At 39.4% G+C, this 17928-nt stretch overlaps 3 protein-coding genes across 4 annotated transcripts; 2 read left to right on the forward strand and 1 right to left on the reverse strand.

Moving 5' to 3' along the window:
• Window positions 1-2730: 2730 nt before the first annotated feature.
• fibina (fin bud initiation factor a) lies at window positions 2731-4142 on the forward strand. The gene has a single exon (XM_042496740.1). The coding sequence runs from the start codon at window positions 2745-2747 to the stop codon at window positions 3372-3374; it is 630 nt and encodes a 209-aa protein (XP_042352674.1). The 5' UTR covers window positions 2731-2744; the 3' UTR covers window positions 3375-4142.
• A 5397-nt stretch (window positions 4143-9539) lies between these two features.
• tmem276a (transmembrane protein 276a) lies at window positions 9540-12047 on the reverse strand. Its single transcript, XM_042496429.1, has 4 exons — window positions 11315-12047; window positions 10791-10904; window positions 10549-10686; window positions 9540-10409 (listed from the first exon to the last, which is right to left on the reverse strand). The coding sequence occupies exons 1-4, from the start codon at window positions 11703-11705 to the stop codon at window positions 10162-10164; spliced, it is 891 nt and encodes a 296-aa protein (XP_042352363.1). The 5' UTR covers window positions 11706-12047; the 3' UTR covers window positions 9540-10161.
• A 989-nt stretch (window positions 12048-13036) lies between these two features.
• On the forward strand, window positions 13037-16720 carry spi1a (Spi-1 proto-oncogene a). 2 transcript variants are annotated; one of them, XM_042496381.1, is made up of 5 exons: window positions 13040-13179; window positions 13630-13723; window positions 13798-13979; window positions 15943-16108; window positions 16215-16720. In XM_042496381.1, exons 1-5 carry the CDS (start codon window positions 13153-13155, stop codon window positions 16523-16525), a joined length of 780 nt encoding a protein of 259 aa, XP_042352315.1. In that variant the 5' UTR covers window positions 13040-13152; the 3' UTR covers window positions 16526-16720. The 2 variants fall into 2 exon arrangements, with proteins under 2 accessions (XP_042352316.1, XP_042352315.1); XM_042496382.1 differs by lacking the exon at window positions 13630-13723 and having other exon boundaries at window positions 13037-13179.
• The last annotated feature ends 1208 nt before the right edge of the window (window positions 16721-17928 follow it).

Genomic DNA, 17928 nt, shown 5'->3' on the forward strand with positions numbered 1-17928 from the left:
TTTTTTTGAGTCTTTGATCCCAGAAAGCTTTTGGACGTCTGCCTGCCGATATCTTGCTTTTGTTTGCTGCTGCCTGTCGACCTGCATCCCGCCTATTGACAAGGTAAATCCTGCTTTATCCTTCAGCTGCTGTGGCTCTCAATCCAGAGCTGTGAGAGTGAGGAAACATACACAGCAAATGTTGAACACTATGAATATGATGAAACATATTTGATTGTACAGTTTATTTATTTTATGATGAAATTATATGCTTCCTAAAATATTCTCCAAAACTCCTGTGTTTCTATATATATATATCATCTCCGCCATGCTGTGCCTCTCCCCCGGCTGCTCCAGTCACTGTATGGAACATGAATGAACAAAAACAGCCATGCAGCTCTGTGTTTACAGCTTGCCATATGTTTCTAGTTTGTGAGCGTTTTGCTCACACACTGAAAGCAGTATCTGAGACCACCCTGTGATGATGCAATTACACCAGACAGGATGTGCAGCAGAGGGGATCATAGCCCAGGGGACTCTCCCTCTGTGCAGTAATGTAATCACCTGAGTGAAGTAATCAGAGTGAGCTCTAACTACACTGTCACATTTATTTATTTATTTTTTTACAAAACTACTCCTGTGTGTTTTTTTAGTGAGCAGCAAAGACACAACAGACTCTTTGTTTTTAGGCATGACTTACAAGATATGTTACAACTAAAATAACTGATTTCATTTTCTTGTCTTTGACAATATCAAATTTGACACCCTAGTTTATTTTAGTGTTCTTGGAATTTTAACATTTTATTTAAGTATGAGGGGTTTGTATTTATTTATTTTAATGTGTGATCAGTACTGTCAGGTGCTGTCCTGTTTCTGCTGTGGATCACTGCTATACACCATTCAAAGATGGCTGCAGATCTGCGCTTCCTGTCTTCACGAGGAGTGACCGTGTGACCGTCTTTTTGAGGTCAGTGTGTTGGACAGTCAAATTATTTCACAACCAGAAACCTTGCATTACCAGAACCATCTGGAAACATAGACACTTATAAAGCAGCAGCCAAAAATGTAAGAAGATGCAAAAAAGGACAAAACTACAGTGCACACGTCAAAGAAGCTGATGGGATCACATTTCGCTGGAGTTGTACCTTGTATAATTACATGGGACAAATGAACAATCGATTGATATTATAGTCAGACTTGTCAAGTGGTCGGCCACTGTTAAAGTCAGTCTTAAATATGTAAGTATTGGTGCTATACATTGAAAAAAGTGAGTTGTGTCGTGTCGAAGCTATATAAATATTCAAATGCCATTACAGCATGTGATAAACTGAAAACTTGAAAAATGACATGATTTTATGGCTATAAAGTTGTAAGATATATAAAGCTGTCTTGTTTGTACCAAATGACATGCCAAAGCTTCTAAAAAAGTTCAGGTTTCTGGTCACTGAAAAAAATAGAAAAATGAAATTTAGCTCCTGCTCTGTAAAAATAAACTATAAGTTTTTAACTTTAAATTATTGTCAGGGCTGACATAGAGTTTTAAGTTGACTGAATTTGAGATTACAAATTGAGGTCATTAATTAATTATTCAACTTGTCTCCTCAAATTCAGTCAATGTAAAAATTTAAGCCACTTTTTTAAGTTAAAAGAAACACTTTATTTTTACAGTGTGATTATATGAACAATTGCCATGATTAAAACTTGATATCACTCCCAAAATGACTTACAGGTGTTTTAATATACCATTAAATACAAACGTCATAAGTTTGTGAGATAGCCTAGTTATGATTTGTAATAACCAACAACACACTGGAATAATAAAGGTCTGTTCTGAAATGTGTTAGGATGCTAGAGATAAAATAGGAATTTTGCTCTGAGGAGCCAAACTTATTAGTTTATGTTGTGTCCTGCTTCAAAATGAGTTGGTCAAAAATACTGATTAACCCTTTGAATGCTGATCAAATTAGTCTGATTTCTGACAAAACATGTAAAAAAAAAAAAAAGTCAGCTACCAGGCATGAAATGTCCCGCAAGCTGTTTAAAAACCATTGAAACACAAGAAAATGACCTGAAAATTAACTTAAAATTAATAAAATAAAATAAAAATGCCTTTTAAAATCAGGGACAATCATTAGAAAAGTATAAAATAATTAGAGAAAATATATCAAGAAAATTATATTTACCATTATTATAATAACATATCTAAAATTAGATTACAGGACAAAAATGTTATAATTTATATTATTTTATTTTATCACCTTTTTAAGGTTATTTCCTTTTCTTTCTTTTTTTTTTTACTTTTTATGCTAATTTCAGGTCGTTTTCTTCATTTATTCATTTTTTATTAAGTTTATAGTAGTAGTAATAAGTAATAATAAGTAATAATAATTTCTTGTCAAGTAATAATTAAGTAATAATTTCTTGTCACGTTATTGTCGCCTTTTTCCATGCTTTTGTGAGGAATCAAGCCAGTTAGGTTTCAAGGGGTTAATGTGTAATTTCTGCTTAAACCAAGGCCTGAATGGTGCTATGCGTGGCAGGAAGAAACAGTGTTACATTACACGTTTAGTGCTATTGTTCTGCGAAACTTTTGCTGGAAAGTGTGGTTGGAGTAACCAGGGGCCACCAGGGGCCCTCCTGTCTCAAGCGGGCGGTCTGCGCCTTTATGGTGACGGGGGACTGTGTAACATGAGTCGGGATGAAAACTGCTCGCTGGATCCGGCAGCCAGTGCAGATGCTGTTCGCCAAAGAGAGAGAGGAGGTGCATGATGGATCCCGTCCCACTGCTGCTCATCACGCTCGCATCTTTACCGTTTTGCTCGGCAGTCTACTCCGGGCCTCTACAAGCGGAGATCTCCAATGGCACTTTCCATCACTTTTTTGTCCCGGACGGGGATTACGACGAGACTGAGGACCCGGAGGAGTGCCAGATGCTGTTCAAATTCTCGGACGTGTATCCATGTGGGGCCTCTGAAGAGAGGGACTCGGTGGTGAGGGACGACTTCATCATTGCCAAGCTGCAGGCGGAGGACGCGGCGCGGCTGCTGGAGGGCATCGGCCGGACTGTGGCGCACGACCTGGACGGAGAGGACAGCTACGGCAAGTTCCTCCAGCGCGAGATCTCCCAGATCGGCGAGGCTTTCTCAAACGTGGACAAGTCTCTGCTGGAGCTGGAAGTGAAGTTTAAACAAAGTCAGGAGACTGAGCTGAGAGAGGAGCAACAGCTGAACGGCCATGTGATGAAGCAAGTGAGTGATATCCGCGGAGCTCTGAGGGAAACTACAGACATCTCTGTGGGACTTAAAGATAAACACGAGCTGCTGTCTCTCATCATCCGCAGTCATGGTACCAGACTGAGCCGCCTCAAGACTGAGTATCTAAATATTGGCTCATAGTGGAGTTGCTAAAAGCTTAGAGAGTGTGTGTGAGAGAGAGAGTGTGTGTATTGTGCGTTAGAGAGACCCTCCAGTTCAACAAACAACTGGGAAGTTAACTGTGGCTTATGAATATCCTTGCCTTAGTATCTTTGAATATCGCTGACCCTTGGCCGTCCCCATTCTTCGGACATGTGTCATTAAAGGGAGCTCTGACGAAAAACCTCAAGACATTTCCTCTGAGTCAGGATGGAAAAAGCAAATGTGAACACAAATGATGTCTGCGCGGAGCCCTCTGTGCCACCTCTGAGGAAGCATTTCATTCAGAAGAGAAGATGAAAATAAAAAGCCCTCCGTGTGGATTTATCAGCCTCTGAAACAATATTATAGCTAGGTTTTAAGTCTGTATGGTTTAACTTATGTTGTTTGTACAATTGTAGGTTATTAAAGATCAAATAAATGCTTTTTATTCATCACAAATCTTCCCTTTTATTCTTCCATGTTAGAAGTTTTTACTGTCATATTCATAACTTTTTTTACTGTAGAACTTTACACACTGCTATACAATGCTTTATTGTGAAAACCATCTCCACCCTTTGAAGCTTGAGGTTTGCATAAACAGCACAACCCTTTTGAAATCTGAACTTTTGATCTCCGGCAGTGGAAAAGTGACCCTCCTTCCGTGCCATGTGCTGTACGTCACCATGTTTGTTGTTGGCTCCACTAGCATCCTAGACTGTCCCGTCAAGTGGCCCTGCATGCTTAATTGGCGTCTTAAGTCTGTCACTACCTCCCACTTCCATCTGGAAGTCATCTACTAGAGTATGAAATATGTTTTGTCCGAAAGCGGCCACTGTCGTCATTATCTACTCTTTTGTCTGTCACGATCTATTAAATTTGTGGTTGATATGAAATGTCTTTGTGCTGAAGCTCTAAGTGGTTTTCGATGATGTCATATTTTACTCAAAATAGACTTGTAAATGACATACAGCTTTGTTTGAATCTAAACCAATCTGCTCCTTTGCTTTTCTGTTCTGTCGAACATCTCATTTCAGACACTGTTTATAGGAAGAAAGTTGCTTTGAATTCCGGAGAGGCATTTACTCTTCCCTGCAGGGTCACACACAAAAACCTACCATCAAGCTGCTTTAATTTGCAGTGCCTTTAATTCAATATTTTGAATGCCTTTGGTAGAAATCTGCGTATTTTCTGTTTTTAACTACCGTTTAAAACTCTTTTGTCCCAGCCAAAGTCTGCAGCAACCACAAAGTAACTGCCATAAGCGTGCCCACTTTTTTTTACAGAGATAATGTCTGTGCAGATGTGAGGGAGCCAGATGGGCTGCCATGGGCGCAACTGGGTGTGATTTCCTCTGTCTGGTTTTCCTCACAGTCCGGCTTCCCCTGAGGGACCCCTTTTTCAAAAACAGCTCGCTGTAGCTCAGTGCAGTGCAGGCCAACCCTGTCAAAAAACCCCAGAGCTGCATGAGCTCTGTGTGCACAGAAACCCTATATGTCTGTATGGCTTTTAATTTCCAGGGGTACTGCACAGGGCTCAGGAAGATTTGAAAGATTTAGTTAAAATTTCCACTGTGTAAGTAAAAGGTAGAGCAGCTCATGAAACTTCTCACAAACAAACCCACCCATCTCACTTAATTTGTCATTTTTGGCCAAAATCATTAATTCCACCTATAGAAAAATATTTTTCTGTAGCTTGGTTTCAGGTCCCTGATGCTTAGAAGGAGGAAGTCCAGAGCCGGGCTGTTATTCTCCTCACTGACATATTTTAATTACAAACAAAGAAAGGTCGGGAATGCAGCGCGGAGCTGACCTGAGAACGCACTGATCCCTCTCTGTGCAGAGCACAAAGCCCCAAAACCACAGGCCTCCACAATGTTATTATTAGAAAGATGAGAGCTGTTTGAATACTAGAGCTGCTACTAGTCCTCCGGTTATTATCCCCGCCATGAATACTACTGTGTATTACAACGACTACTATTAGTTTTACCATCAGCTACATCTGCCACCAATTTTTTTTATGGAGAAGTTCTTTTCACTGCTGACACTTAAATCAAAGAAAATCATTTTAACTTATGGTCAATTTATTGGCTTTTTAAGGATTTTTTTTTAACCGTATCTCATGGTCTTCATCAGCAGGTCAATATGAGTTTTTTTCAGGAGCTTTCAAATGCATCTCAGTGGACAAGCTTCTAGCACAACTCCCATTGAATGAAATCTTTTTTGTGATGGGGATGTTGAGATGTAGTTAACTGCTAGAAAAGGCCAGAGAGTAGAACTAGAGTTAAGATTAGTTTGTCAAACTGCTTTATCTACAGTCCAATATTTCAGACCAACCACCAGAAAAAAATGATGCCATAGGTTTCTGCAAACTCCAGATACATCACATTTGCATGTTATTATGTAGCAAAACCTTTATGTTTCAACAGCAGTCAACATGTGGTTAGGTTTAAGCAGACAAACCATTTAGTTATGGTTATGAAAAGATCATGTTTTGACTTAAAAACCCATTTTTTGGGGTATAATCCCTGCTGGAAAACAGTGATGTCACTGTTAAAAACAATCATTTTTTGTGGCACAATCCCAGCTGGAAAAACAGCCACGGATCACTAAAAAACAAGTTTGGGGACTAAACAGCAACTCGATGGGTAACTAAAAAAAAAAAAACATGTTAAGAGGCTTGAAAAGCCATAGAAAAACAGTAATGGGTCTCTTAAAATCAAGCAGCTTGGCAGGCATCTCATCTACGAGATGATGAGTGATGAGTCCACTTCCCAATGATGTAGTCAGCTCATGTACCTCACTTTAGAAATGTTGATATCATTCATATGAAACATGCAATAGTAACATATTTATGATTTGCAGAAATACACAATGCCAACATTTTCCTCGGGCAATTGGGCTGAATATGTTCTGCAGTTTCTTCTTTTCTTACGTAAAAAAAAAATACCACAGTGTAGAGATAGTCACATGTAAAGCTCAAACTTAACTAAAACCACATTACTATTGATATGGACAGAGACGTACCAAAAACTATAAGTCCAGAACAATACAGTACAATAACAATACAGTTTATGTCTCACATCATTCAGATCCTCATGTCATCACGTCTCCAGAGAGGAGTCAGTGTGTGTGTGTGTTATTCTGCAGCATCAACAAAGTCCACATCTTATCTTCCAGACAGGCCGGAGCCTCTTAACATAAAACATGCTGAGTGCGACGGGCACTGATGCTTCTCGGGTCAACCCCATGTCAATGCACAAATCAAACACTCTTATGATTCAAGCATTTCTTCATGATCATAAATTTCACCCAAAAGTATCTGCATCAAAATGTACTCAAAGTTATCAAGTACAAAAAAAACAATGATGTATTTCAGAATCATTTATATATTATTGGATTATAATCATAGATGCATTAATGTGTTCATCAGGTTAATTTTGCAGGTGGAACTGATTGTAACTTTTTTTTAAACTATTTTTCACTAATACATCATAATTGATTTTTTTTTCTAGTAACAATTCAACTACTGACTAAATTCATCAGATAAATGACGTATAATATTTGCCTCCAAAATGTAGTGAAGTATAAGTATAAAGCAACATAAAATGGTAATACTTGAGTAAAGTATCTTAAAACTATGCGCAGATGGTCTTTATTACATAGACACCTATAAAATGTTCACTTTTAATAAAGCACTGGCCATTTTTCTATCACAATTTTATCTACATTTTGGGATGAACATGTACTTCTTACTTTTCCATATTTCTCTGACAGCTGTAGTCACTTTGCAGTGACGTTTTACATGCGAAACATCGACTGAGCTCATGATGTTGAATGCAAAGTTAGACTTTGAACCATCCAGGAGTATGTGGAGAAATTAGATGGCTGACTATATTCAATTACTTCTTAATGCTGTGGGAACAGAGAGGGCATGTAGGATTTTCTCCCCATTAACCCTTTGAAACCTGGATCATCATCCAGTTTCATGTGCCTTTTCCAAGCATTTAAACCTTTGAAACACTGAGGAAATTTGTGTGATTGCTTTCAAAAAAAATGGAGAGAAGAAAGGTAATAAACCATTTGGCAGGAAATGTTTTGCAAACTGCAAAAAACAAATTAAAAAAAAAAAAACAAGTGACAAGAGAATTACTGTAAGAATTTGCTCAAAAAGAGAGAGACAGTCATTAGAAAATGTTTAGATAACTAAGGAAAAATACCATGAAAAAACTATATTTATAGTTATTATAATTATCAGAAATTATTCTTTTATTTTAGCACTTTTTCAGATCATTTACTGTTTTGGTTCTCTGACTTTTATTTTTGTCAGGCTATTTTCGTGTAGTATAGTCGTGTAGTAACTAATTTCTTGCATCTTTTTTTGACATTTTTCCATGATTTTGAAAAAAATCAAGCCAACTTCAGGTTTCAAGCTGTTAAACACACATTGCAGGTGTTGTGTGTCACTGTTACCAAAGAGAGTTCAGTTCAGTTCTGTTCTGAGCAACACTGCAAGAAGAGACACTCTTTACAATGAGCTTTAACATGTAAATACATATACCTGCAAATACTTAGTTTTATTTGCATATTAAATATTAAAAAACTCATTTGGATAGATTATTCCAGGGGGGTCTTAAAACCTTACATACTTCTTCCTTCTCTGCAGTTTGTACAAGTCATTCATAAGCAGTGAGCCAGAGCAGATTACTGCTGCAAGAATATAGTGATTTCATTTCAAAATGGTCCATTTCTCAGCTTGTGCAGATAATTTCATTACAGTATTTTTTATTCATTTGTAATATGCAGCACATAATTTATTCTATGATGAACGTAGCCTATAACTGTTTACAAAAACTCAGTCTCCAGTGGCCAATACGGGTTTAACCGACAACAGGGATTTCTTTCAAGGCTGCAGATGCACATAATAACTCTATGAAGATATTAAATATAATTTGAGCAGAACAATAGTGAGGAGGAGATGCTAAGGAGCAGAGAAACCTTGGTGAAGCCGGGAAGTGAATTAGATATATCAGAAAGATTTAATTTCTCATGAAAGTTGTGGGGGAGTAATAACAGCTCTCTGTGGCTGGTATGTGTCCTGTTAATAGAAAAATATTTAATAGTAATTAATCATAATGCAAGTTTGTGCTGCTATCACAATAAAGAATATGATCAAAGAACTTTTGATGTAGTTAGTTATCTGGATTTCATTTTTTTATGAATCACAGATGCAGAGGTGGGTCTTCTTTTAAGCGACATGGGCTGTTGCCTAGGGCGCCACCCTGGGGAGGGGGGCCCAAAATAGATTGATCAGTGTGTTTTCTTGCCAGATTCGCTCACGGCTCGCAGAAAAAATAGACCACACTCCCAAAATTTTGCTGCTGATCACAAACTGACAACATAGTTTGGGGCCGGGGAGTGTCTAGTGTGAACAGCCCAGTTAGTTAGCATGGGCGCTGAAAGGAAGCAGGCAGCGCTTCATGGAAAATCAGCACGCTTTGCAGCAATTCCACGCTGAATATGAAATCTGCCATTAACAAAAGAGAAAATCAAAAGGCAAAAAACCATCTGAGGTGCAGCACAAAACAATAAGAAGACAAAATTTGCAGATTTGCACATACTATATTCTCTAAGTATTTGATATTTATTATTATTGTTTGTTTGCAAAGTTCTTAATTTGTTTTGGTTTCTCAAGAGGTCTTGTTGTTAATAATAAATACAACAAATAAAAAAATGACAATAATAATGACAATAACAAGAAGAAGAATTACCAGGGGAAGCTTGCATAGGGTTTTGAAGGCGCTGAGTCCGTCACTGCATGACTGCCTACTGAAGGAGCCGTTTTTTCATTCCCATTCCCTTTCCTGTTCTGTTCTGTTTAATTTTCACCAGTTTTGTTGCTCAGTTTTGGTCAGTGACTCTGGTTTTGCTTGCCGGCTTTGGCACATTTAAGTGTTCAGAAGTGGTTGAATAAAACAGACCCTCTTGCAACACTAACAGAAATATAAACAGCTGCTGTTTAAAGACGTTTTGACTCCATTAGAGGCCTCTCTGCCTGCTGACATACCAGTAAACCCGTGTCATGACGCAGGACAAAAGATGACCACAAAGAAGTTTATATGACGTCTGTGGAGTGTGTTACACAGGAGGAAAAGCACTTTTGCAAGGCTGTTTTATTTTTCAAAAATATTTTGATGGGGGGGGGGTGGTAAGACCACAAAACATTTCCCTCGAACACAGTTTGGTCTTGATGCTCATTTTTTTCCTTGAATAAACACAAATGCATCTGCATACATACAATTCAAAAAGTACATGTACATATCTTGTTTTGAATGGGTACATAATGATACACAGTTGCCCTTTGAAATGTGACGGTACACATCCATAGTTTGATCTTCAATACAGATTTCAAAGTTGTGCTATTGATCCTCTGCCAGTTTTTCTTTTTCTCTTTTTTTTCGTTTCTTCTCAAACTAGCAGATTTTACAGGAAGGAAAATTGTAGAACTATTCTCCTCTTGAAGAGCAAGCAATTTAACACTGAACAGTTCATTCATGAAGAGGGACGGGGCGGGGGAAAAAAGCACCAGAGGAACTGAAAGCGTCTTCAGTCAAATGTCACCTCTTTTTCATTTTTCATGTGAGCAAGAGCCAGAGTCCTGTGCTTTTCTCTGTGCCAAGCTTGTGTGAAGGCTCTCTCTGCTCTGAGTCCCTGGGTATAACTGTCTGTGGAGCAGGGCTCGTCACTGTTTCAGGATGAGACAGGTGTCTGTTAGATGTCGCGGCGGCCTGTCACACACAGCCGTTCTCCTGCCTGGGCTTGTGCACCACAGGGGTGTGTGGAGGGTAGAGGGAAGGGGCGAGTGTGCACAGGAAGCCAGCCAACAATGTCAGGCCCAGTCCACCCCAAGCACAAAACATGGACCAGCCATAACCGTGACTGATGTCCTCTGGTATTCCAAACATGTAGCGGGGATAGCGGGACAGTTCAAAGTTGATCCCAGCCACACATGTACAGAGGGAGATAATGCAGCATGTTCCTGAGAGAAGAAAAATAAGTCAGACACCACAGCAACCCATTTTCATCCCCTCTGATGCATCATTTCTCTCATTAACAAAGACCCCACTGCCCCTCTGTGGTAATTCGGGGTAGTGCTCTTTATGTACATCACATCTTACCTCCCATGAGGAAGAGAAGTCCAGCCACATACTGCATCAGATCATGCTCCTTGCAGCAGCCCAGCACGCCTATGATCCAGCCGAACAGGATGATGGATATGGCCATGCCAACGAAGCTGGCAGTCATCCTCTGCAGGTCTGCGGAGACAAGAGACAGTGTTTTGTTGACATGCTGCCAAGTTTCTCTACATTTATTCATCGCATTATGAAAAAGGCGTTTTTTGGGACGGGGGGGAACTCACGGAGCGCGTGCCACTCATCCTGCCTTATTGTCTTCGTCAGATTGATTGGCAGATTTCTGGGAAGCGCTGATGATGAGTAGTAGTATTTTATTGGTGTGCAGCGCGGAACCAATCCTGTGAATGTAAACAACACAAAGAGGATGTCACATAAGCACCGAGATCAGATGGAGAGGATATCACAAGGCTCTCTGCTGCCACCCCCCACCCCCCTCCCAAAAAAGCACCCAACCCCCTTTCCACCGCCACCCACCCATCCACCCACACGATTGTGGAGTAGCTTATTGTACGCATCTCGAGGCTTCTGTTACTATAGCTTGCCCTTTTGTGCTGGAAAACAACACAGCACGTCGATGGTAACTGTACTCCGCGTTATACTGCGTGCGTAGGCCTTGAGGGTCCGTGCGCAGCAGCAGCAGCACCATGGATAGCGCATTTGTGCTCAAAGTACTTACTGATAGCGCCTCACGCGCAACAACACAAACGTCCAAAAACAATCATTATAGCGTAAAAAAATATGATCAAACCTTTGAAGATTAAATCCTCCGTCTCCAGGTCATATCCCTCCCGGTGGCACTTTTTCCACAGTCCGGTGATGGTGGAGTTGAAATGCCGACTGCAGAGGGACTCCATGGCCGGAGCAGGAGGCAAGAAGTGCCGCTTAGCCCGCAGCAGCGCCCCGCCGCTCCTCCTCTCAACATTTCTCTCCTTTGGCAACATGCGGAGCGGGAGGTTGTTGTTGGAGATGTAAATGTAGCCGGGGTCGTTTCTTTTGTTTGAATAATTCTTGCAGCGTTCCCGGTGCCTCCTCGCGTCAGTCTCGTACCAGTTGTCAGTGCTGATCGCCACTGCTATCAGTCCCAACGCGCAAAACGCCAAAAAGAGACCCGCCACGGTTAAAGTCCTCATAGCAGCCATGTTCCATGCGTTATCTCGCCTCGGTGCCGTGATAATTCCACGGGACAGCAGGACTCCGCTCCTGGCTGCTGCTGCTGTCAGTATTTGAGGTGGGGAGGAAATTCAGCAATACATGGAAATATGAAATGCAGATAGACCCCTGAAGCCCTCATTTCTTTTGTCAACCACCGCCGAATTAAGCAAAATTCCGAGGCGAAGGGTAAATAAATTTGGGCCCCGATGAGCTATTTTGGTTGTCTCCTCTCTGCCTCTGAACTCAGTCTAGCCTAGATACTGGTCAGTCCAACATTTCTTTCCAGTAGATGGAGACAGAGCTAATATTTGAAAGCACAACAAGCCCCAGGCCTGCACTTACAGTAGATCATGATCTGAAAGGATGGCCAAAGTTTGACACAGTTATACTAGAGGAAGCACCCTCCCCTAGTTTTTTTTTTTTTTAGATTTTGTGTCATCTTGGCTGCTGTTGTCTAAAGTGTTCAGTTATGAAACAATGAAAGACAGAGCATAGTAAACCCCACAGAGGGCCCTATTTTCTCTGTCTGGTCTATGGGAAACTGTTTCATCACATCCAACAGATTGCCTCTGGTAACTTTCCACCCCAAAAAGGCCCAAACATACTAAACAATACACTTGAATACTGCTTCATTGGTTGCACAATTTTGCAAGAAATCATCAAATGAGAACTTTTTTTTTTAAGTGGATGTTTAGCCACAGACAAACAGCATCACATAGGGTTCAAGTATTAGTTGTTTTTGCTTTTAAATTCTAATGTTTATAGGAATATTACAGCAGAAACAAGTCACAGGGACATTTCAGTCTTGTTTTCACTGGTTTCATTCTCATGGTCAGTACTTCCTCTATTTAAACCATAATGCCAAAGTAAAAGAGGAACCAGCTCGATTCCAAACTTCATTTTTGGTTTCAGCTCCTGCGTGCAAACACTCACAGAAATTCCTACATGAGTACAAATGATGACTGTCTGTTGACTGTTTGCACACATATATATATATACTTCTCACAAGTGTAACAATTTGGGCAAAGATATTTAAACAGCACAGTACCTGCTGCTGTTACCATTTCATTGGACCATAACAAAAATATCTATGATATAAAAATACTATAACTGCTTACTCTCAAATCCAAGATATCAATATGAATCCTTGCACAATTATACTTCTTAAATATAGAGGAAATGCATGTCAATATGAGTATAATTATATACTTATAATGCAAATGACTCTTGGCCATCAGGAACTAGCCGATCATATGAATTTGATGATTGGATGATATGAACGCAGACTGTTTAGGGTCCAGCTTGTTGCACACTTTCAGTTCCCATTTGTCTGGTGAAGTCAGCAACGTTGCGTGTTTCTCAGTGAAGCAATAAGAAAAAGTTAACATCCATCAGAAGCTTCAAGAACCAAGATTCTCATGCTGCCTTGTTTACATGATGGACGGCTATATCATATCATCTGTAAGTGCTGTTGTTCTATTGTTTTATGTCTGGTTTTTGATCACAGCTCAAGACATTGAGAGGATATTTTTTATTGTTTATTCTAGTGTTTCTGTAGCTGTTTCTAAAAACACATGTTCTAGTAAGTAAAATTGCATGTATTAACATTCATGTCTACCCTTGTGTTTAAAAAGGACGTGTATTTGTGAAAACTAGGAAAGTAACCCTTAACACACAGTAAAGCCACGCTCATGTGTAAACTTATGTATTTCCCCTAGTGACCTGGTCTGCCACGTTACTTTGTTATATACATTTTCACGTCTTTATGTTCTATTGCAAGCAATAAAGGCAAAATTAAATACATAAATAAAATACATTCTAGTGTAAAAACTAACAGCCTTAACTGACTTTATTTTATTGACTCAAACTTTAACTTTCTCTGAGACGAAATCTATTTTTTTCCCTCCGAAGGCATCAGAGGAAAATGTTCCAATTGAACCAGAGAACTATCAACCACCTGCAGAGCTGTACCCATACCTCACTAATGTGGGGGAGATTTATGAAGGTGAAAAGATTTAACAGTTAGAAAGAGAACAAATCACTACATGACAGGTGCCTCACCTTCTGTCTCTTTTAAAGACCACAGATGGACATTCCACTCAGAGCGCGTCCAGACGACAGACTTTGAGAACTCTCCAGTGAATCGCCTCATAGAGCTTCAGCCTGTGTCTCCTCAACAACTGGTGCAGCCATATCGCTTCAGCAGTGAGTCTCTGCCCCTCCACCTGGACCCTCCGCTCGGCCTCTCTGTGTCACCGCAGGTAAGATCATGTGTAGCAATGAATGATGGCTTTAGTGTGAAGAGACATAATTTATACATTATGTGAAATATTGCTATTAAAGCATATTGATAAGGAAATGTGATACTGAGTCAAATTTTGAATGTTATCTTATTATTAACAGCAGTTTGAGACTTATTTCTCTGATTTCAGGCTTTGAGAGTAGCTCATGCTCACAAATAAACCAAACTTTCCTCAGCAATGGAAATAACATATTTTTTAATACAGGTGTTGTTCCCCCTTGAACAAAAATTAAATGTGCAATGGCACATATATGTTATAATGGGGAAAAGAAATTGACCCAGTGCATAAAATTATCAAGTGGTACTATAACTATATACTATATACTATAAGAAAGAACATTATTTTTTGTCTGAAAAAGCAACATATCAAGTATTGCTACATTTTGTGATTCACAAATGTCATATTATTCACTGAATATTCCCAGAGAGATGAGATATTTCCCCTCTACAGCAAGGTCTTTGTATGGTTTTTTGTTTTATTTATTTTTTCTACTTATTTTTGGTTAACTTTGTTATCAATTCAACAAAGCTTTTCCATTGTTAAAGGTCCAGTGTGAAGGAATTAGGGGGATATATTGGTAGCAATGGAATAGAATATAAGTATGTTTTTTTAGTGCATAGTTGCCTGAAAATAAGAATCATTGTGTTTTTGTGACCTTAGAATAAGTCATTTATTAATAGGAAATGGATGGAGATGTATGGATGTATGTAATGGATGTATTATAAGAAAGCATCCTTGTCTATGGAGAGATTGATCTATGGTTTTTACAGTAGCCCAGAATGGACAAAACCAAACATTGGTTCTAATTAGAACCATTCACGTTTTCTCGCTAGCCACCGTAGTTAGAAGCTCCTCCACAATGAGAGCATCAGAGAAACCCTGATTTGTTAATGTGAAAGTATTTAGAGTTTTTACTGGTTTAAACCATCTGGTCCGTTTGTTTTGAAGAAGAGGGGCCCTCTGTAAATATAAACCTCCTGAGCGTGTGGATCTCAGGTAACACAGACAGCAGGTGAGCATACATTAGCAGCCCGTCTGCAACGTGCCAAAAAAATAGGAGAAACAATTATTTTTTAATGTGAAACTGCTTTATTCAGTATTTTAACTGCTTTAAATCATGAGGTCTGCTTGTTTTGGAGATAAAGAGACCCAATTCGGCTTTCTGTAAAAACCTCCAGAGCAATGAACACTGAGGCAATTGTTATCACGAGAAGTTTCCACTGGTTTAAACCTGCAAACCTAACCACAACATGCCACTTAATCTCCCTAAATCTTACACACTGTCACTTTAACAAGGGCTGCCGCTAAAGATTATTCATTAATGTCAGAAAATTGTATAAAATGTCTACCCAGAGCCAGAAAACTGCTGAATTTATCCAACCAACTGATTAAAACCCAAAGGCATTCAGTTTACTATCAGACCAAGAAAAACAGCAAAATTAGAAATTTAGAAGCTGGAATCAGGGAATATGGGGCATTTTTGCTGAAAAAATGACAGTTGATAAATCTCATTGTTGCTGTAAATACACATAAATATGTGGATTTACATGCACCAGAATAAAAAAACTAGGTAAACAGAAATGATTCTTCGGGCTGAATCTAATACTGTTAAAATAATAACATCACAATATATATTTTGGGGATACTTTGTAGAAAACAACCTGGATATAGATAGTTTGAGATCTAAAAACTAATCAAGATGTGGACAGCTGGGGATATTTTCACTGAAATGTCATCGCCATCACGTGATCTTGCTGAGCATTGAATTCTATTTTGGCATAGTTACTTCCTCTTTTAGTACAATGACTGTGTTAAAAAGAAAATGTCAGGGAATGGATGATTGCAAAACAAAAGAAAATTGCAGCTCTGTCACCCCTCTGTGCACACTTGAGCTATGACATGCTTTAAATTTCTTCTAAAGATCCCATACTACACGCCGTCCCCGTTGTACCAGTACCAACCGACTGCCTCGCCTGGACATTACTACTCTGAGGAGGAACAAAGAGGAATCAGTCCTCCACTTGAGGTATCAGAAGGGGAGGATGAATATGAAGACCACAGTCACTCCTCCTTCCGAAAAGACACTAGTGAGTATTTGCAATTCACATTTACAGAGAGTTGTATACAAATCCAGGGAAAACTGATAATTTCCACACAAATTTGCCTACACACATCTCATATTTTCCAATCCAGGCAACAAGAAGAAAATCCGCCTGTACCAGTTCCTCCTGGACTTGCTACGAAAAGGTGACATGAGTGACAGCATCTGGTGGGTGGACCAGGACAAGGGCATCTTTCAGTTCTCCACAAAACACAAAGAAGTTCTGGCCAGCCACTGGGGCAATCAAAAAGGAAACCGCAAAAAAATGACCTACCAAAAAATGGCTCGAGCTCTGAGGAACTATGGTAAATCAGGAGAGATTAAAAAAGTAAAGAAGAAGCTGACCTACCAGTTCAGTGAGGAAGTGCTGAGGGACCTGTATTTACGTCAGTATTCACGCTGATGAGGGAATAAAGGCTGGCTGTCATTATGCTGAAATCACTAAACTAGCCAAGATTGGGTTTTTTTTTGCCTGTTTGCAATTTTACTCAGTAGTTTCATTTAGTTTACCAAGTTTTCTCCCCTATTTATTTGTGATGCCAGTGTTCATCCTCTACAACATTTGCTTCGATATAAAGCTCTTCATTTCAGACTCAAATGTAGTTTGTGTGTGTAAATTTGTTTGTGTACTTTGATTAAAGGATGATTTAACATAAGGGATGGCTTAAAAAACCCAAATGTTTTTACATGAGCTTTTTTGTACCATGAATCTGTGTAAATAAATGTTATGTTCTATTCTTTTTTTCAAATGAATTTTTCAGATGAAGTGAATCCATCTTTAAAAAAAAATTACAAAACATGTTCTGTCCCACAGTAGATGTAAGAGCATGGTGTGGCCTATTTCTAATTCAGTACAATGACGTGAGTGGCAGAGCTGAGCAACATGTCTTCAAATTAAAGGAACATTGCACAAGATTATGGGAGCTTTAGTGGCATCTAGCAGTGAGGATTTCAACCTGCTGATTTTTTTTCTCCGTCTAGAGCAGGAGAGTGTTTGGTTTGTCCATTCTGGGCTCCTGTAGAGACATGGCAGTGCAAAATGGCGATCTCAGTGGATAAGGACCTGCTCTCTATGTAGATAGGAATGGCTCATTCTAAGGTGATGAAAACACGTTTCTTTTTCCAGGCTATTTTTCTAAAGACATGGTTTATATTTAATTTCTGCCCATTCCTCCCCCAAAATCCTACCCCCTGGACCTTTAATATCTCATTATTTTTTTAGCCTGGTAAAAAATGGAGGAAGGGAGAGCAACAGACAGATAGGTAGACAGTAAACAACTGTAGTAGTAATGAGGTGGTGATTAAAAGACAAGAGAACTGAGGGTGTACTATCAAGAAAGACAAAGAAGCAGAAATACATGTACCAGATGCAAGGAGAAACTTTAAATGCAGTTACAAGTAGATTGCAAAAAGGTGTAGTGTATGTCTGTATCTACCTGGCCTTGACCTCAAAATCTGCTGTGCACCCTGCAAGACTGGAGAGAGATATACAGATTCACACAAAGGCAAAACTCATACTGTTCTCACTGTGAGAGAGGAGAAATATAATATACAATCAGAGACTACACCTGATGCAAATATATGAACAACTGCAGAGCAAACACTGGCTGAGTCAGACCCAGGTATAAAAATAAAAGACTGAAAAACACAGACAGGAGTCATGGTCTGAAACTGACAGACAGGATCTGAGAAAAAGAAAGTAGGAGTGAGATAAATTGATAGATCTGTCAGATTGTCTACATTAGGGACTGTTTGTTACTTGTGTGGTAGAAGGGGGTCATAAAAACAGGGGGGGCATGACCCCTT

The sequence above is a fragment of the Plectropomus leopardus genome, chromosome 11, assembly GCF_008729295.1.
Source record: "Plectropomus leopardus isolate mb chromosome 11, YSFRI_Pleo_2.0, whole genome shotgun sequence".
NCBI lineage: Eukaryota > Metazoa > Chordata > Actinopteri > Perciformes > Serranidae > Plectropomus > Plectropomus leopardus.